Below are 19738 nucleotides of genomic sequence, written 5' to 3' on the forward strand. Positions count from 1 at the left end.
TCCGGAATGTCAGGCCGTTTTTGTCTACGGAAAAAATGTTTCTTTCTGAACAGGGCTTCATCTTGTATTAGTGGGTTTGGTGTACATTTTCCGCCCGATGTCATTTTCCTCGTCTATTCTTGTATGGGCACCATCAATGTGTTAATTTTTCTTCCTCGTCTTTGTCATGATTTTCCTTTTTCTGTTTTACGCCGACCTTCATTCTGTGTCACAAAATAGCGGTCCTGTCTGACGGTTGCCTGGGTCTATCCCGGGGTTTGCGTCTTTTACACCTCCCACTACTGGTATTTGCCTTGAAAAAGCACAACACGCACCAGGCAGGCGAGGCAGTATCGACATTGGCGTCAAAATCAAGGATACGACCACATGTCATTCTGGTTAAAGCTGGGTTGACGTTATCTTACTAGAGAAGGGAAAAAAGGTACATAATGTAATAAAAGACCATGGAATAACGCGACAGTATTCCCATAGTATCTGCATGTTCAATGTCTCCATATGAAGTAAACGTCGATATCTCTTTGAAGAGCAATCTCATACGAGATTCGGGCGCTGGAAGCTTCCTTCTAAATTCGAACATGTACACACGTCTTATTGTCATTGAAATTAATGACCTTGTACAACCAGCTGCTGTCACGCCAAAGGCCAACGTAAATCCAAGCCACAGGGGTATCGCAAGTCAAATAACGAAACTTTTTGAACGCGGTCCTGCTCAGTGATACGATAGGAATCGAGACACTCAACAAGCAATGAGCTATGTGCAAATTGTTCAAGATTGTCCATCACGGAGGTTCCAAGTTCATCTGGCTCGCCTAGACCATCCGTGATTCTTCTCATCTCCTGAGTGAGCTGTCCACTGTGTCCGTACTGAGGTAGATAAAAGGTGTCATTCTGCATGCTCATCGTTGTGGGCCTGAGCGGCTACAATATATTCCATTGCGAACTTGCTCTCCTCACGGATCTTGGGTCCGTACAAGTAGAAGAGGAGCGGAATGGGCATCAGGATGGCAGCGACGCATCCAAGAAGAGTCCCAGTCCAGTTGACGCCTAGAGCATTAAACTGTGCGCATGTCAGGGAACGAAACGAGGCGCCAGAAAGCGGAAGTAGCAAGGAAGGTCGAACGTACCATATAGGTTGAAAAAAGTGGGAATCCTGCACCAGCTATAGAACGCAAAACACTATTTGCAGCCAGGGCCGAAGCAGCACTACGTGACAAGACATCAGCATAGCTTCTAAGGTAGAGATATTGGAGGGAGCGACGTACAAGACGAGATAGGCATCGACAATATAGTTGAGACATTGCAGAAAAATGCAGAAAAGTCCGAATCCGGTGAGGAGACCTGACAGAGTTGGCACGATCCAATGTATATCAGATCTGTATCCTGACCAACCGAACCAGAAAAGACCGCCGGAAAAGGCTACTCCACCTATAATGGCCGGTGGTAGACGCCACTCAGGGATTGGTATGTCCTTATTCGCACTCAGTCGTCTGTTATACCATGGCTGGAGCATAATAATAAACATCCCGCCCATAAATTCGCCGATGATTATCCCAAAATAAGGAAGCCCCCAACGCCTTTGTTGAAACCGTGGATGCGCTGAAAGACAATTGGATATGCGGTCAAGAATAGATATAGCAAGCCATAAAGGAATGCCATGTAGATGCTTAGCAGGAGCACGATCGGTTCAGTGAACAAGATCCGTAGTGGACGACTGAAATTCTTGCGGATCAGCTCTCCAAATTCAACCTCGATCTCCTCTTGCTTCGCGTGAATGCCCCAATTTCTCGTTCGCCGACGTAGCTCAGCAGCTTTCCCAATTAGCACAACTGGAGGATATGTCTCCTCCAGAAAGAACAAATCTAGAACAAAAGCCGAGGCGCCCATGATTCCAGTGAGGTATTCCGTCCAACGCCAGCCTAGGTAACTCTCAACGATGAAGCCACCGATGAAAGGAGCAAAGAGCGGGCCAGTAAAGACTGCCATGGTAAAAACTGTGATGGCCAGGCCTCGATGGCGGTTGTCATAGATGTCAGAGAACACCGCTGCAACAACAGCGATGGGACATGATCCGAAGAAGCCACCGAAAAAGCGACATATTATTACCGTTTGAAGGTTTTCCGCGGTAGCCACTGCAAACTGAAAGACGGTAAAGCCGAACATGCCGATCAGGATGGGTAGGCGCCGGCCTTGTAGCTCAGACAGCGGCGAGAAAAACGTTGGACCACACGCAAACCCCAAGACATACAGCGAGAGGCCCAGGGTACCCACTTCGGTCGAGACATGAAACTTCGATGACACAACCGAATTGGCGGTAGAGTAGATGCTGCTTGTGAAAGTGGCGTTGAAAGTCGTGTATGCCAGCATGGCGGAAACCGCAATCCTATACGCAGAGGTGAGTGGCCATTAGTCTTTTTGAGGTGAGCGACGCAAACTCGGAGTGACTTACTTCTTCTTGATAGACCAGTTCTGAGGATGCAGAGGATCATCCGGACCAGCAAACTCCACGACATATTCCTCTCTCTCTGGAAGCGGCGGCGGATAGGGCTTTCCTGCGCCAAATTCTGCCAGAGGCTTCTTTGACACGAGTGGCTTAAGAGCACCCACAGTGGCGCTATGCTGGCTTCTCTGAGTCGCAATGCGACTGAGTGCTGTTGGATGTCGTTCTAGACCAGCACCTCGTAGCGTCTGGGCAGTCTGAATCTGCGACAAGTAGTAGTCGCCCTCTTGCGCTTGTGTTGACGAGCTGGAAGACGTGACTGAGGATGAGAGGGAGTCAGACCGAGAGGCACGGCCGCCATGATTGAGACTCTGACTGCGGCTTGGTGCACGGTATGCCTCCAATTCAGCCTTTTCGAGATCCCGCGACAATGAATCCATGCGGACAATGACGCACGCAGCCTAGAAGACAAGTGCTGGAGACCATAGCAGAAATTAGGAGAATTCTCTTCGGCGAGGCAGGAACGACGGAGAGTTTATAAGATATAGATAGGGTGAATTTGGTTTGAGACAAGGTTTTCAAAGCAGTATCGTATGAGCGTCCACTTGAAGAGGCGAATGAAGTAGACTGTGCGAAGCTACGCGATTCGAGTGGGCTTGTAACCCAACCATAGCGGCAAATTGGACTTATTTGAAGATGATCTCAAGCCACCTCTTCGGAGATAATCCCGACGCGAGAATCTTCCTCGGTGTCCATGTCTCTTTGTGCTTCGCCCTGCTCCATGCGGCCACAGTTAAGGCTCTATTGTTCGTTAATGCAAGACATACTGATAATCAGTACATGGGTAGGGATATTATTCTCAGAAAATGTCAACTTTTATTTGGGCTTTTTTGATCTGACTGCAAGAGGCACACATGAAAAGAAGTGGCCAAGGTTGGTTTCATCGTCACCATCATCATCAGGTAAGCAATCGGTCATGTACTTAGGTAGGTAAGTACTATGTAACAGTAGTAGAACCATTACCTAGTTGCTGTCACCGGTGATAGAAGGCAATATTGAAGTCTGGCCTCCTAAACAAAAAGACATACCTTTTTGTGGCCAGGTTGATGTCTGAAATCACTGCATGATCTTCAAGGAAGCGACGGGGGCATCTCACCCTGTCTCCTCCATGATATTGTTGAGCAATACAGGAAGCATTTAAAGCAACGAAGATAACAGTAGATAGGCATGGCCAATATTCTGGACTATGAGTTTGATGCTACAATAACATAAAAAGATTTTGTATGGCAGGCCGGACAACGATCTGATGGTGTCGGCTACAGTAGGGCTCTGCTTTTGACGTCATAATGCTGCACGAACAAAAGGGGAGCAAAAATAACCTTATTTCCTCCTCGTGCCCATGCTACATTGATGATAATAATAGAAATCGTAGTAGACTCTAGATTTTCAGGACTTATAATGCATGAAATTAAATTACGGACATGAGACTCACTACAGTCTTTCTCAGAGATATGGTAGTGAAAGATGTTTTTATATGATCATGTATGCTGCTCCCTCCCTTGCAAGGGAAGAAATCACGCTTGATAGACAAGGATCATGGTTGACGCATGTTCAATACACTACATATATAAATCCTCAAACCAATAAGTTATGAACATATTATCATGGCAATTCTACTAACTTTGATCAGTCCACTTCTTCTCAAAGTCAGTCTCAAAGTGAACTCCACCAGATAGTTCGCAGGACAATCGATTGTAAGTGGTCAGTGGTCAACGAATAATATGGAGAGGAATCCAATGAACTCAACGCACATGCGTGAGTTGAAGCTTTGATTCAATATCTTAGTACTCCCCGCGCCTATCGGTTTCCTCAAAGTCCGTCTCCATACCACTATTCAGGGAGGATAGCTTCCATGGCTCCAAGGGCAGATAATTAACTTAACAATGTACAGGCGGCCTGGTACCTATCATTCAGGCAATAAGTGCGGCCGTTGATGCCCTCACATAACTAGGTACTTCAGAGATCAAGACTCATATACTGCAGGATAACTGATAGTCATTTAAAAAAGTGCTGAGCAGGGTCAAGGAATATCATTGCTGTGTAATTTTCTCAGGTTATCTAGCCCATTAGCAATTATTCCATAGTTTGTTCCAAGCAAACTAAGCAGTAGGGATGGGGTTTGTAATGATCAGTATAAGCAATTAAGCATGGTTTGCTGACCATTTTACTCTGTACTCCGTCCTCCGCACAGAGTACAGAGTACCTCTCATAACAGTTGCAGAAATCTTACAGATAGTCTAGACTCTGTCCATCGCCAACACAGAAAGTCTTACCCCTGAACCGACCTGCTAATAATATAGTTTTTGCACAAAGCCACCAATAATTTTCAATTAAGGGGGTTCAAGTGGGGTTAATGAAACCATTGGCTGTTCATCCCGTCGCCACTTCTCAGGTACCAAACCTGTATGATTGGTATCCGTACCTGACTAGTGGTACCAAGAGTGTGTACTTTACCTCTTGTGGTTCTGTCTCTCAACCCAAGCAACCGAGAGTAGACCGATTGTTACCTCATAGAGTGCAGAGGTAGTATCATATATGGAGTAGGTGCAGATTATCAAGTATAAAGTACAGCAGTACCTGGCATGGACTACCTGCAAAGTGAGCTACCTGGAGAGGTGAAGGATCTCAGGCTCCTTACCTTACCTATAGGTATTCTAGGTACCGAGGCACCTGGTTCACACACAGTCGTGCCTGAAATTGCTTGTACTACTCCCCACGACCGTATGTGTTAAGCTAGGTATCTATGGCTGTCTGTGTACTCCGTACAGCAAGGTACCTACGGAGTACCTACCTAGTTAATGAACCTAGAAAGTTTTTAGAACCTCATTATCATAAAACAATCAGGGCTAATAGCTGAATTTCACCTTGCCAGAAGGATTTACATGTTAGTTATTAAGGTATTATTGTTATGGATCCTGAATATTACCTCTAGGCGAGGCTAGGTAGGGAGAGCCGGAGAGGTATGGACAAGCTTAGCACACAAGTGTGACTAGTACAAGTATTGTTATTATTACTCCGTACTGTCTCCTCATCTTTGCACTAACCTCACTTGCTAGTCTAATATCCGCTATCTCTCCTTAGTCGTTGTCCCCTTGGTCGTTGTCTCTTTTCTTGTTCCTTTTCTTCCATTATTGTTATCATCCTATCCATTCCTTTTTGCTTGCTTGTTGATCCAGTTTCTCTAACTTGGTCTCCTCGCGGAGATCACTGACACTCATTTATTTAAGTCTGCTGGCCTTCAGCTTCCACTCCTTTAGGGGAAAAAACCGTTCCCGTTCGCTCCTTGGTCGAACAGCGTCAATTTCGGCAGCGCATCTGCCTTCCTTAGCCTGCTAATCCCATCTGTTTAGCGATATTCTCCCATCTCTGGCCTGCCTATAAGCCTTTTTTTGCTCAGTTAATGCCACCCGTACTCTTGCATTCATGATTAGAGATCGTCGGTTGCTGGATTTGATCGCCGGTCCTCGCAATTCATTGCAATCCTCGCCCCTTCGAATCGACCCGACGACTATAGGAGTCCACTGACCTTGGAGATCTTTGTATCGGGCGTCCGACTCAAAAAGTCATTGAGACCAGACGAGTTAGGACGACCATGCATCATCATCACCAACATCAACATTTCCCTCGTCATGGAATCCACATGTCCGTGCGTTCCCCGCCGCGTCGACCAGATATTGTGCCTCGAGACCGTCTGCCTCTCTTGGTTGGCACCGAAGATCCAACCCTTGTGAAAAGGGTGCCATCGACATCTACGACGTCCGCAAGCACCCGTTGTCCTGAGGGTGACACCTCCAGTGCATGCGAGAAATATACAAATTCGTCCAGTACAACGACTTTGCCGATTGTACTAGGCGCGGTGTACGTGGAGTTCTCATTCTTGGTCTGTTTCTTGTGCATGAGCTGATGAGCGACCAGAATCCCAATTGTATGCGCCATTATCGTCCTATTCTATCTGCATCGGCGGAATGTGAAGAAGCTCCGCCAGGAAGATGCCAATGACAAGCATAAATCTCTCGATTTTGGCTTAGATTTGGAACCTAGAGCTGGGTCTAAACCAATGACGCAGGCAGAGAAAGGGAGCAACATGCATTCCAAGGGAATGTCCCTCGACATAGGCCCAAGCCCCTATCTCCTTCCTCCTGGTCTGCATGGTTCCCGGGAGTCGTTACACTCCCTTTCAAGGTCTATGATTGGCGATGACGATAAATACCGCCACGCAAGTTCATTCCTTGGTGATAATGCATCTGTCAGATCGCAACCGAGGGGATTCCACGATGACACGTCGGCATTCTCCAGATCACAGAGTAAAGCCAGTCTGCGAGGAGATGACATGAACCAAGGTTTACTGCAGAACGCCCAGAGAATTTCGCGTTCGTCACCGCCACTGTATAATGCTCCTTCGGACGGTGGTAGCTTGCACAGTCCGCTGGGCCAAGGAAATGGTCAGGATGTGGGGTTGCAGCTGAATCTGCCACGCAGTTTGAGCCCTGTTCATATACCGGGAGTCAGCGGTAGCCGTGGAACAAGTCCAGCGCCAGGTGGCCATGCCGACAGCGGCGAGAACATATCATCTTCGGAGGCCCGCCATGACAATTTGCCTCAACAACCTCCCAAGAACGCCATAGACCCTTCATTGGAGCTGCATCTCGACACCCGTGAACAGCAGAGTCGTCCCATTCATGAAGATATGTCGACCAATTTTGACTCGACTTCGCCTTCAAAGCAGTCACCGTCCGTGCCAACACCTCGCATTTCACTTCCTGTGAGTGATGCAGCGAGCGACTATGGTGATAATAGAAAGTCTCATCCTGAGATCCCGGCAGTGAATGTCGACGGGGCTGAAGATGCCCAGAAGCGTGATGCGGCCCCACATTATGCAGCAGCTCATGCTATCCCCCAGGAGCCGCTCCAGTCTCAGAATCAAAGCCTTGATGTTCGTCGTGACACACGTAGATTCACCCTGGGACTTCGCCCTCTGCCTCCGGAGGATCCATCAGATAATCCTGAGCAGCGTGCCAACCGTATTCGGTCGTTTTACAAGGAGTACTTCGACGAGTCTAAGACCGGCAGGGAAACTATCTACGAGGACTACGGTCCAGAATACTTTCAGGATGATGGTTACGTCTACGATCCTACCACTGGTGAATACTACGATGCAGTTCCAGCACCGTTCGCTGAGCCCGTCAATCGTCGTGCCATGACGCCGCCCCCCCGCGCACCACCCCGCTTCCAAGGAGCTGCCAGGCATATGGCTACAGGCTCTGTGGGTGGTGCCAGCGATCGGTCCCACTATCCGGGACCTCGTGCTTTCTCTTCGGCTTCTCATCGGTTGCCCGGGCCTCGAGCTCCTCGCAAGCCAATGCCGCCCCCGTCACCACTTCAAGTTCTACCTTCCCCTCACTTGCTGAAAGAGGATTCCCTTATGATCGCTGCCGAGTATGCCCCAGGCATGAACTTCAAAGACAAAAAAGAAGGACGAGCAGAGACCCCTCTTGGTGGACTGCGCCCTTACACTCCAGTAGCACCTGCTCGTACACCTCTTGCCTCCGCTTTCGATGAGCTCGCGCCGATACCAAGCCCGTAAGTCTGTGTATTCCAGTAAGATCTAGACCACAAAACTAACAATCTCCTCAGGCATGCATTGCGTAAATCAGGGACCTTCGATAACCTTGATTTCGCGCCTCCGCCTCGCTTCAAGAACGCAGAGACCGCAAGCGACGCTGGCAGCATTCATAGTAACCGCACAGGGATCTCTGCCGCTCATCTGCATAACATTCGCACGGGTGCGTATCGGGTCAGCCGGCTTCCCCCAGAGACTGTAGGCACGAAAGATGACTTGATGTCCAATCTTCGTCCATCGTGGGATATGCGGCAAACATAGAAAGCCTCGTCAAGATGTGATCTTCTGCTCCTCCAGGTGATGAATATCTTTCCACAATGTCGCGCTAGGGTACTTCACGACCTTTGTCTTGTTATTTGTTCCGAAATGGGCGCTGTCTCCCCAGAGACTGGGATCAATGTCACTGGCAATTCTACGTCCATGGCGTATATAAGATATATGAAGCTGGATCTTTTTTTTTTTTTTTCCTATTCTCTGATCTTCCTATCTACTTGATTTCAAGGCTCTGGAGGCAGTGAAATATGAGATGCTGTCTGTGAATGGGGCTTTGTTCTGTTAGTGTGATTGTGATCATTTCCTGCTTTCCGCATACTGTTCAAAAGAACAGTAAGTCGAGCAGGGCTTTGTGCCGTCAGGCGTCTTCAGGCTCTATTTTTGAGTTCTTTTTGAGCGGCGCGAGCCTGGCTTGTTGAGAAATAGACTATACTAAAAATTCTTTCACTTGGTGCTGTCTTTCCACCCGAATTCATCTTTCCAGTATTCAGAAGCGAGATGATGGGTCCTGGGCGTGGACTCTGGCCCCAGCTAGTATATCAATTTTCTATTTTGAATATCTAGATTCAGAGCGACAGTGGATTTACATAGTGAAATCGTCACGCTGCTCCATATGCTGTGTTCGCCTGAATATAACCATGTGTTCTGACACTCAGCCCATTCCCAGTCTCGAGATATATCGGAAATTACACCTCCTCTCCCAAGCAGCAACTCTTACGTAGAACATGCAAGTGACGGACTTGGAAAGAGTAGTTGTAAACAAATAGTATGTCAATTCAAGACCACGAGTAATAGATCTATCAAGATAATCCATGGTGGGAATGGGCTTAACAAGTCTATTAGTCTCCTGACGATAAGTGCGGACTACTCCGTATATCGATGCGTACAAATCTTTTACCTGGTCATGGGTGGATGACTAATCTTGACTAAGGTCTGAACACAAGCTGAACAGCTGCTGGTTAGTCGTATTTATTATTGTAGTGAACTGGTGCGAGGGTAGCCTTGGTTCCGAGAGGAGATAACCTTCATCCATGGTACAAAATCGTCATTTAAACTCCGGTGTAGGGCAAGTAGGTATGCCCGGCACTGTTGACTGTAGTCCTGATCCTATCCATGGATATGGGTTGAGGTGATCCGGTCTGCACAACGGATTAGGGCTGTGGCCCGGGAGTAATTCATCGTCGTCTGAGTTGAACCAAAGTCCACCTGCGGAAAAGTGTGTAAAAATATTCGGCCCTCGTTTTCCAATACTTCAATGTGAGGGCAACCTTGGAGGATTATAGATATGCAGAAAAGCTTGAGGAGGACGGGGGAAGAGAGAGAAACATACCCGGTGAGAAAGTAGACCTAATGCTGACAGTGAGATAACAACAAAAATAGGACACAATGCTGTTATTCAGTCATGCACTGCTCCGTACATGACCGGGGTATCCATATCAGTACTAACTAATAGAAGAATCCGTTTGGTTTCCCACCAATCAATGATGATATTCTACTTCAAGACCACTAAATTACCACCTAGTGCTCTGGGCCATGAAGCACTTATCTGTAAGGTAGACGACTGTCTAATCGATACTCATCTAGACGTTGAGTTACAGAGTAAATACCGGGGGTAGAAAATGCAGTGACTACCTACTGCTGTGTATGTACAGCTCAAGCGAACTAATTCCTCTGTGGAAACCGTTGACGCAAACATTAAATAAAGGCCACTCCGGTCCCAGATGTTTGTTTAGTAAAGAAGATGCCGTTGCTGAGAGCATGAGGGACTAACTTACCTCCATTGTAAAATATGAAAACAACCTTTATATTAAAAATACATGCTGGTTGCGGGAAAGACTTGCAGCAGTAGCTCCGCACTTCCATTCCTAAAGTACATGGATGTTTGGAGTATCCTGTAATCAATTCGCCGCATGGCCGCATTTGTCTTTTGCTAATAATACCGGAGGGTCCCATGGGCCTGTGGTGAATGGTAATCAATTACAGCAAGCACACCAAATTCAGTACCTTAGTGGTACCTAACTGTTGGACACAATTCGCTTTAAAGAATGTACACAATGTTTTTATTTAGCTACAGCCTTAAGTGAAGTCAGAGCAATCGCGAGAATTTCAAGGTGCTAGTCTTGAAAATAGAAGACTTTAATATGTCATTAAATAGCTAGATACTACTGTAGCAGGGAACTCAGTATACACATCCGCCAACGGGTAGATATGTACCGAATATGGTTCCCCTCTTTAAGAGGAAGTAGAAGAATTTGAGCCCACTTAAAAGTCACCAGGGATGAATACCACTAGAGAAGCCGGCTTTAGCAATGGAATCTATTATTCATGATCCATGATCCATCTGTATTATTACTAGATATTCTCTGCATCTCCACTCTCACTTCGATTCATTCCCTTTCTTTTAAAACGCTTTTCCTTCGTCCTTCGAACCGTTTCCTTTCTCAAACGGTGGAATTAACCTTATCATTACCATTATATTGTACCTATTATCATCTATCTCCAGTTATTGTCCTCCACTGTCATCTCATGGAGCCTGCGTAGGTACCTCCCAGGTTTCTTTCCTGCGTCTTCCCGGTTCACGCTTCCATTTTGATTCGCCCCTGATCATCATCAACCGTCCCGCAGACTGTACCTCCGTCGGCCTCAATTCTGACCACATCTGACTGCAACTCCTATAATCGCTGCGCGCGCAATCGTTTACTGTGTCGTAATTGACAGCCACTCTTTATCAGTTCTTCTCTCACTCACTATTGTTTTGTTTCATTTCTCATACTTTTGTCTCTTTTCCCAATTGTTGATGGGACTTCGGGCTCACGCTCGCCCTCCACGAAATCCCGGTCGGTCAACCTTCGGTCCGCTGATATCCCCAACAACGTCGAGAAAGTGAATTGCTCGGCCCTGCATCTTAGTTGGAAGCGCCGTTCGCGTCAAAAGACAAGACAACTGTACCCACGTTATCTGCGCGTCTGGATTTTTGCGCTGCCGATTGTACCATTAGATTTCTCTTGGGGAGAGAATTTTCTGGTCATACTATCTCAGGAGAGCCACTGAATCATGTCTACTGGTATGGATTAACCAGCCTGCCCACGATGGTCCCCTCTCTATCAGAATTGTCGTCCAATCGCGATCAGACGGTCGATTAACGATTTTATAGGAACAGCACAGGCAGCTCCGACGAGTGCCAATGCCGGTACGCCGGCCCAAACAACTGCTGAGCAGACGTCAATTCCATCCACCGCGTCCGAGCCAACTTCAACGTCCTCGACCACCTCATCAACAACTTCAACGACGTCCACTCCACCAGAACCACCAACGACTAGCACTACAAGTAGTACAAGCACTTCAAGCACGACAAGCACTTCATCCACCACGACTGCACAGACCACACAATCCACCAGCTCCGAGACCTCTCGGAGTCCCGACAGCGTCACCACAAGTATCGCTACTGCATCACCTACCAATACAAATACTGGGCCGACGACCATTTACGTTACTTCGACGGAATCTACGTCTCGAACTCTCCCGACTGGAAATTCAGCCAATGGAGTGACAACTACATCATCTGGATCGTCAGCGACTGCATCGTCTACGGGAGGAAGCTCGGGTGGTTCTGGACTTTCTGCTGGTGGCACAATCGCTGTAGCGGTAGTCGTACCTGTCGTCTCCGTTGCTTTGATCATCCTAGCTGCCTTGTACTTCTGGCGCAAATGGAAGGCAAAGAAAGCGGCGGAGGAAGAACGAAGAAAAGAGGTGGAGGAGTACGGATTCAACCCAAATAACGATCCCACTCTACCGCCCATCATGGGTGGCGGCGCTGCATACGAACCCAAGGAGGACACATCTGGATATCGGGGTTGGGGAACGACCTCCGCTGGCCGCAAAGCATCGACGAATTTGTCGAGCGGCGCCGGGCCGGGATTAGCTATGTCGGAAGCTGGAAGTGCACCTGGCTATCATCACGCTGCAACTCCGAGCGACGGTACCATCCAATTTTCCGAAGGACAGATGCAAGAAACTGAACCGATCGGGGTCTTGGGGGCTGCTCCTGCGGCTTCTAATAATCGCACCACTGACATCCACCGTGGTCCGTCCAATGCTTCGTCTGCTTACTCCGCAGCCAATAGATCCGACGCCTCGGAAGAAAGCCATATGTCTGGTACCCATCCGGCTGCTGCCTTCTACGAGGATAATCCGTACTATAGTGATATGCAAGGGCAGTACGGGGCTTATGGAGACGGTCCATATGTCCCGAATCAGCCTGTGATTCGAGATGTCCAGGCCCGGCGCAATACGCGGATCGAGAACCCGGCGGTCTTCCCGCGACAAGGAAACGCCGGCATCGCCCAAAACTTTTGAGAGGATGTCATGAAGCCTCTGTGTCTCTGCCGAATATGGTAGAGTCCTGTCCGGTGCTTTTTGCGGCCGCAGGATACTGACGAAGGACTCGAATTGATATGGGCCGGCCTCTCCCACCTGCACCTTACCGACCAGTCGGTTCGGTATTGTCTTGCCCCGTCAGCATTTAGTCTCCTTAGATCACGATTCGCCGTGCCTGTTTTCTTCGACTCAAAATCTGTCCCTTGGACTTACTTCTCTTCTCCTCTTCTCATTATTTCCATAGCCCATCCTTTGAGGATTCTTCCATGAATCCTTCGCTCGATGTACCTTTTGTTCCAACAGTTCGCTTATGTTCATGAGATTCTGTATTCGCGCTTCTAAGACACCCTCTTTTTCTCTTGTTTTCTTTTTCAGTTTTATACACCGCTGGGTCCTTCTGGGCTCTCTTCTGGCCGCTTGCCTGCTGTTGATTCGCATTTTTGATTTGATATCCGAGATATTGGAGATTCTGAACCGGCTCCAGATGTGCATGAATATCTCCAGTCCCACGGTCATCTGCGTTTTATGTTATTCTTTGACTTTTCTGGATCGAGTTTGTGGGGTCGAGTCACACTGCTTGCATCTTAGCTTTGTATATTTGGATGCAATGGTCCTGTAATTCCTCTGAGAGAGTTGCACATTAAATACATACAGTGTCATCTTTGTACTTTCGTCAGCCATGTTCGTTGTATATTCCCTTGATTGCTTTCTACATCAGAGCTGAGTATTCCAAGCGTGGTGGGAGCCACCGGTGTAGCACCCAGCCTACACAGACAATCAGGGTGAGTTATTCCGGTAGTAAACGACATGAAAACAGTGCGAGAGTCTGCCTATGAGAAGGCCGGCATAAATAGTTAATCTTCTTGGCTACTGATGAGTAGTATTAAAGATATATCAAGCAGGGATCAGCGCAGCGGCGGCAACACCGTGAACTATGAAGGCTTTAAAGTAGATACTAAGACTCCGTAATATGCACTCTGACATCAGATGACGATCAAAGACTTGAATATTCCCATGATTGGCTTGAGTTGAGACCCAGGGTATGTTATCTATTCAAACGTCATATCTTTAGAACGGCATTCTGCAGAGCGCGGAAGGTACCTACTATGAAGACAGATATCTGCTAAGGTAAATTACCTGACCAACCATAGAATGTATTATCTATCATTTTACACATCATCATTGAAGTGTTGCCGTCCAGTGGTAGTAAGGTACCTGCCCTAAGTTCCAACTAATCCACCTGAACGGAATGCCTGCATTGATAATAGGTACCTATCATATAGGTCTATACCATACGAGTTACGAAAGCTGGCGATATGTACTTGAGGGCAGTAGACATGTCTCGGATGATTAGATCACCAAGCGTTCACTTAGAGTAGCTTAAGTCAATTCAGAGTGGTGGCTACCTTACTGAGCAAGGGACCTGATGTCTCAGACAACCGCCGCGTCTAGCAGACCGAGTGAAGCGAGAGTACTCCGTAAAGTGTAGATAGATTTTCTTAGCCACAGCTGCCAGACGGATTCGGCAGAACACGTTGCCCTCGAACAGCCTATGGTTGGTGTCTGTCACTTCTCTGAGTAAGTCAGCAACAAACAATTAGAATCTAAAGGAACTAGTTTTCTTGATCGGCTACATTAGCTTTCTGGAGTGGCAGCCCTCGATCCATACAGCAGAGCAATCCGACAGATGCTGGCTGTTCACATAGTCAGAACGTGGGCAGATCTGCTGTGGTGATTGGTTGCTGCATTCAGCTACCCAGAGGTCTCCACTCTCTTGTTCGGCCTTAGTAAGGGCGTTAGTACATACCTTAGTTTCTCCTGTCCTGCGGCGTGAGCTTAGGTGCTCCGTCGATACTCTGGTACATGCTGCCCTTGCTCACTATCAATAATAATAATCACCGTCAAATCGTCTCGATTTCCCTAATTATTAATTATTATTTCTTTTATTATTCTGGTTTCAATCCTGTTCCAATTTGCTTTAACCCCTCTTGACAAGCGGGGTCAGAAAAGCCCCTCCCAGTGGCATTATTAGCCCGCAATTGCCAGCGAGTCCCCAATGACGAGGTTCCTACCTACTAATTACTACTATTATTATTTTGACACTTGACGGCACTCTATAGGCATTACCTCCCGATCTGCCTCTCGTGCTCTTTCCTTCCTACTCTGGGTCTTCAACCAACAGGGACCTTTACGACAGATGTCCGGCCTCCCCCTCTTTCATTTCTCTTGATTCTGTGACCCGGTCCGGATGTGTGCATTCTTGATTCTCTCCGCCTTCGAGCTCGAAACTATCACATTGCGAGGATCAGTGGCCTCTCATTTGTATAACCGGACAACGCCTACCGATATTGTTTCTATTCCTACTACGTACCGCTACTGACGATTTCGGACTGTCCTCTCGACCCACTCGACTATTCGTCCTCATCGTCCATCTGTCGTCGTCTCGAGCTTAGAGCGGGGCAGGGAATTCCCTCATCCTTTCTTTCCGGATTGACCTGTCCTTCCCTTCTTCTGCTTCGTGCGCGATCAATTGATGGTGTACGATCTGCTACTGCCGATATCCGGGTTCTCGTTGTTCGACGCTGATCGCCAGTAGGGGTATTCGTCGGTTCAAGAGCCATTTAACTTCACACAAGAACTTCTCAAGATGTAGGTTCCGGCGGCGCATTAGGAATAATTTTTTTTTTTTTTTTTTTTTTTTTTTTTTTTTTTTTTTTTTGGATGGCGCAAGTAATACTGCTTTCAGGGCGTTATGGAGCTGATCATTATTTTCAATATATAGGAAGTTCGGGAAGCAGATTCAACGAAGGCAGCTTGATCTTCCGGAGTATGCCGCCAGCTTCGTGAACTACAAGGCTCTGAAGAAGGTCGGTCCGTTTGAGATGCAGACGGTGGCTTCCTTATTACTGACTAGCTTTCTGCGAATAGCTCATAAAGCAACTGAGCGCGACGCCCAAATTGCCCGCGCAGGCTACTGTTGCAGGACAGGATGCTCCCGATGCGCAAGCCGCCCTTCGCGCAAATAAGGAAGTGTTCTTCTTCCGACTTGTATGGATTTGCAATCACCGATGCATGTGACAAATACTGAGTAACCGTCAATATAGGAGCGTGAGATTGAAAAAGTCAATATCTTTTACCTGCAGAAAGAATCCGAGGTTTGAATGTCCTGTCCTATCGGGCAAAACACGTGTCCCTATATGACGATGGCTGACTGGAGGATAGTTCTCTCTGCGCTTGAAAACCCTCTTGGACAAGAAACGAGTCGTTCAGTCTTGGGCAGTGTCGCACTCCAAGGCTCCAGCCAATTTCGTGGCCTTGATCGAAGGGTTTCAACAGTTCGATGGCGACTTGAACAAATTACAAGTGAGTGTGCCTCATTGGAATTAGCATTTCGGCTCTCTGGTGCTAATCCGTCTATCTTCTCTTCGATAGCAATTTGTCGCAATAAATGAGACTGCCATGTCCAAAATTCTGAAAAAGGTTCGTGACTCAAAACGGAGAGGTTGACAAATTACTGGAAACTGCGGCTGACGGAATATGTAGTGGGATAAAACATCAAAGGTTGGAATGACTTCACTCTCTTTGCATTGGGTACTACCCTTTTTTCCTGTGTCCCAGACTAACAAATTATTCTTCTGGTAGTCTCGCATGAAGGAGCTGTATCTCCATCGAGCCGTCGAAGTGCAACCCTGTTTCAATCGAGACGTCTTGCGTGATCTTTCAGACCGAGCAACCACAGCTCGCCTAGAACTCGAAGCATGGGCGGAAGGCGAAAACATTCAGTTTGATACAGCCCGTCCAGCTGACCGGGTTGGTCCGCCTTTTGGGACCGACGAGGAAGATCTCGATGCGCAAATCCTGCAATCTGCCACTACCGGCAATCTGCAAACCTTACGCGAGTGGACTGCCAAGCTTCATACTGCCCCCGATGCCCGGGATCGTGCGACTCGGGCCTTTCTTGCAGCAATCAACGAATACTCCGATGAAGTGCTTGTAGTTCTTCTGGAGAGTGGATTAGTTGATATCAATGCCGAAGATGATATCAATGAACGAAATTGCTTGCATGAAGCCGCCATTTCAGGGCGGGACTTTGTTTTCAAGACAGGTATCTCAGCAGGGGTCGATGTGTCCAGATCAGATGTGTACGGCAGGATACCTCTGCATTATGCTTGTATGCATGGTCGCGTTGATATGGTGCGCGAGCTGTTGGCTGTTGGCCCTGATACAGTAGACACCGCGGATCACAACAATTTTACACCGCTGATTCATAGCATCGTCAAGGATCAGTTGGCATGTGCTGAGCAGCTTCTCGAGCACAATGCTCGCATTGGACCGGCATCCGAATCAGACCATATTCCTCTCAACCTCGCCTGCCAGCACGGCTCAATACCGATAGTCAAAATGCTTCTCGAACGAAATGCCCAACTGCTTCCGGACGCTGAGGGACTCTACCCTCAGCACATGGTTGCACGTGCTTCCCAGCCCCCAGAACTATTGCTGCTTCTCAAACAGCACGGAGCTGATATGGACCAGAGGGACAAGTTGTATCAATGGACACCGCTTTTCCACGCAGCGAGTGAAGGTTGTGTGAATTGTTTGCGTACCCTACTAGAACTCGGGGTCGACGCGAGTGTTGTCGATGAGAAAGGGCTGTCCGCGATGTACTATGCCGCATGGGAAGGACATCTGGAATGCATGCTCCTTCTGTGGTCTCATCGTAGTGAGTCACAATTACCTCAAAAGCCCCTCGATATCCTCAATGGCTTGAGGTTGCAGGAACCAAGTTCGACTACCATGAATCACGAGATAGCGGCCTCGGGTGACATGGACACTGCTGATGGCATTCCTGACCTTTCGTTGCCCCCACCCATCATTCCTTTGAGACGCTACGGACACAACTTCCTGGATAAGAAGGTATTCGTCCAAATTCTATTCGAGCCAGGTAGCTCAGGCTCGCTTTGCTTTGACCAAGCAGGTCGCCATCCTGCTGCTCGGTTAACCATTTCGTCGAAGCTTTCCGATTTAATACCTCGCACAATCATGCTCCCTATTCAGGAAGATTCGAGGACAATCTCATTTCATGTCGATAACCTAGAATCATTTGCCGTTGATTTTGAGGTCTTCCCTACCTTTGGTTCGAAAGTGATCGCGAAAAGTGTCGCTCTACCTACCGTTTTTAGAGCCGAAAAATCGAGTACCGGGTCATGTACTCTGCCACTCTTTGATCCTAGACTACGCTCAATCGGCCAGTTACGGTTCGGCTTTCAAGTCATCAAACCTTACCATGGTGATCCTCTCGAGATTACGCACTTTGCGACATATTGGAAGGCGACCAGTGCGCTCGACTCTGAACATAATGGCCTGGTGACAGGGTCTAGCTTGTCAGGGGATCATGTTCAATTGTTTGTACAGCTCACCAGGGACAGAGTACCTGTGCTTTATCCGCGATTCACCATTCAGCATCATAGTGTGGAAATACCCATCTGCCACCTGTCATTCAATGAATTCAAGGCGGTCGGCGCTGAGAGAGGCGTGAATCAAGCTGAGACGATACAGTTCCTGAAAGAAAACGCCGCCAACAATATTGCACAGACCCATCGTCTTCTTGCAGCATCCTTTTTTTCCTTGCGAGAAGTACTGCGGCACCTTCCGATCAGCGTCAGCGTCAATCTATCTATTCTCTATCCGTCACCTGCCGAAGAACGAGACCTGAATATGACATCTCTAGCCGACGTCAACAGCTTCGCGGATGCCATCCTGACTGAGGTATTCGATCATGCGCGTGTTGCAAGAGAGCACAATCCGGACTTCTTACGTTCTGTGGTCTTTACCTCGTATAACCATAATATATGTACAGCTCTTAACTGGAAGCAGCCGAACTGTAAGTGATTACTATCGCGCATGCCTTCGTTTCTATGGCTAATCCTGAGCTCCGTCTATCAGTTCCGGTGCTCCTTTGCAATGATCTTGGCCAAATTCGGGACTTGGCTCGGGATATTGGCTCCTTGCCAGATGTAGACAGCAGTGGCCGAGCGTCGATGTCAATCAAGGAGTCAGCACGTATTGCGCAGAGCAACAACTTCATGGGCTTAATATGCCGCTCTAGTCTTCTGGTACGTCGTTATTCCCCCTTTTCCTTATCACGTACCCACAATGTCACAACATACATTCGACACCAAAAGAGTGAAAAATTTACAGCTAACATGACGTCCCTGACGTGTTATAGAATGTTGTCCCAGCTCTTGTGGAAACAATCAAAGGCCTTGGTCTTGTCCTTGTAGCCGATACATCCGACGAAGATGAAGAACCAGAGAGAAAAAATCCTCTGGCAGCTGCTGATACGATGGGCGTCGCCGAGTGGGCATACCGAATGCCTGACGGTGTCAATGGTGTTATGAAAGCCAACGGCATTCTGAGATTCAACGACATGATTGACATGTAATGCTCTGTTTCTTTGCCTCTTGTCTCGATCAGTTATATTATCGTCCATATTTCCGCCATCTTTGATCAACCTTGGGTGGATGTTCATTGAGCCGTTGTAGACATGTTATTGCTTTCCATTCCCCGAGGGCTTTTGACTTCATTTGTCGCTAGTCTCCTTGTTTTCGCTTTTCTACTGTTTGGCGTCCCCGGTGTCTCTTCCTATCTATGGAATCGCTTTTGTCTCTATCGGGGAACGCAGTCGATGCCCGGCTATATCAAGTCTACTTTTCTTCTTTTGCATATCAACTCTATTGGTTACTGTTCAACAGCATCGCTTGGGAGGAATACCCCGGCTGGAAATGTACAAGTGGGCAAGATTATGGTGCGACGTCTCTTTGATATTAGATTTTGCAGCTACAACCATTTATAATACACCTTCTAGTCTTACAATTCGCTATGCCAATAAGAACAAAGAGTAGAGAAGACAATATTTGCAAAGACATGATCATTTTCCACAGTCGGCAGCGACCTAGGGCTCAACGACGGGT

At 47.7% G+C, this 19738-nt stretch overlaps 5 protein-coding genes across 5 annotated transcripts; 3 read left to right on the top strand and 2 right to left on the bottom strand.

Annotated features, from left to right (window-relative positions):
* Positions 1–883: 883 nt before the first annotated feature.
* On the bottom strand, positions 884–2877 carry P174DRAFT_461633 (MFS transporter; the record flags this gene model as incomplete). Its single annotated transcript, XM_024830025.1, has 4 exons — positions 884–1150; positions 1259–1501; positions 1573–2380; positions 2447–2877. The coding sequence occupies 4 exons, from the start codon at positions 2875–2877 to the stop codon at positions 884–886; spliced, it is 1749 nt and encodes a 582-aa protein (XP_024681799.1).
* Positions 2878–6089: 3212 nt separating this feature from the next.
* Positions 6090–8378, top strand: P174DRAFT_461634 (uncharacterized protein; the record flags this gene model as incomplete). Its single annotated transcript, XM_024830026.1, has 3 exons — positions 6090–6355; positions 6413–8077; positions 8132–8378. The coding sequence occupies 3 exons, from the start codon at positions 6090–6092 to the stop codon at positions 8376–8378; spliced, it is 2178 nt and encodes a 725-aa protein (XP_024681800.1).
* A 535-nt stretch (positions 8379–8913) lies between these two features.
* On the bottom strand, positions 8914–9693 carry P174DRAFT_443080 (uncharacterized protein). Its single transcript, XM_024827732.1, has one exon. The coding sequence runs from the start codon at positions 9202–9204 to the stop codon at positions 9043–9045; it is 162 nt and encodes a 53-aa protein (XP_024681801.1). The 5' UTR covers positions 9205–9693; the 3' UTR covers positions 8914–9042.
* A 1751-nt stretch (positions 9694–11444) lies between these two features.
* P174DRAFT_432527 (uncharacterized protein) lies at positions 11445–12746 on the top strand (the record flags this gene model as incomplete). The annotated part of the gene is made up of 2 exons (XM_024825756.1): positions 11445–11454; positions 11545–12746. 2 exons carry the CDS (start codon positions 11445–11447, stop codon positions 12744–12746), a joined length of 1212 nt encoding a protein of 403 aa, XP_024681802.1.
* Positions 12747–15087: 2341 nt separating this feature from the next.
* Positions 15088–19428, top strand: phoC (putative cyclin dependent kinase inhibitor Pho81). Its single transcript, XM_024821389.1, has 10 exons — positions 15088–15416; positions 15550–15634; positions 15696–15815; positions 15872–15922; positions 15990–16130; positions 16200–16247; positions 16311–16328; positions 16410–18648; positions 18711–18880; positions 18994–19428. Coding segments are annotated over exons 1-10 (3090 nt in total). The 5' UTR covers positions 15088–15414; the 3' UTR covers positions 19210–19428.
* Positions 19429–19738: the final 310 nt, after the last annotated feature.

Source organism: Aspergillus novofumigatus (genome assembly GCF_002847465.1).
Source record: "Aspergillus novofumigatus IBT 16806 chromosome Unknown P174scaffold_5, whole genome shotgun sequence".
Classification (NCBI taxonomy): Eukaryota; Fungi; Ascomycota; class Eurotiomycetes; order Eurotiales; family Aspergillaceae; genus Aspergillus; species Aspergillus novofumigatus.

What these genes read in the sequence shown, in the direction of transcription:
- phoC (XM_024821389.1), top strand. An exon ending in GCGACTTGAACAAATTACAA is followed by an intron (nt 16,131 to 16,199) that starts GTGAGTGTGCCT and finishes TCTCTTCGATAG; the next exon opens with CAATTTGTCGCAATAAATGA. An exon ending in TAACTGGAAGCAGCCGAACT is followed by an intron (nt 18,649 to 18,710) that starts GTAAGTGATTAC and finishes TCCGTCTATCAG; the next exon opens with TTCCGGTGCTCCTTTGCAAT.
- P174DRAFT_443080 (XM_024827732.1), bottom strand. Translation starts at nt 9,204, where the DNA reads ATGGATTATCTTGATAGATCTATTACTCGTGGTCTTGAATTGACATAC.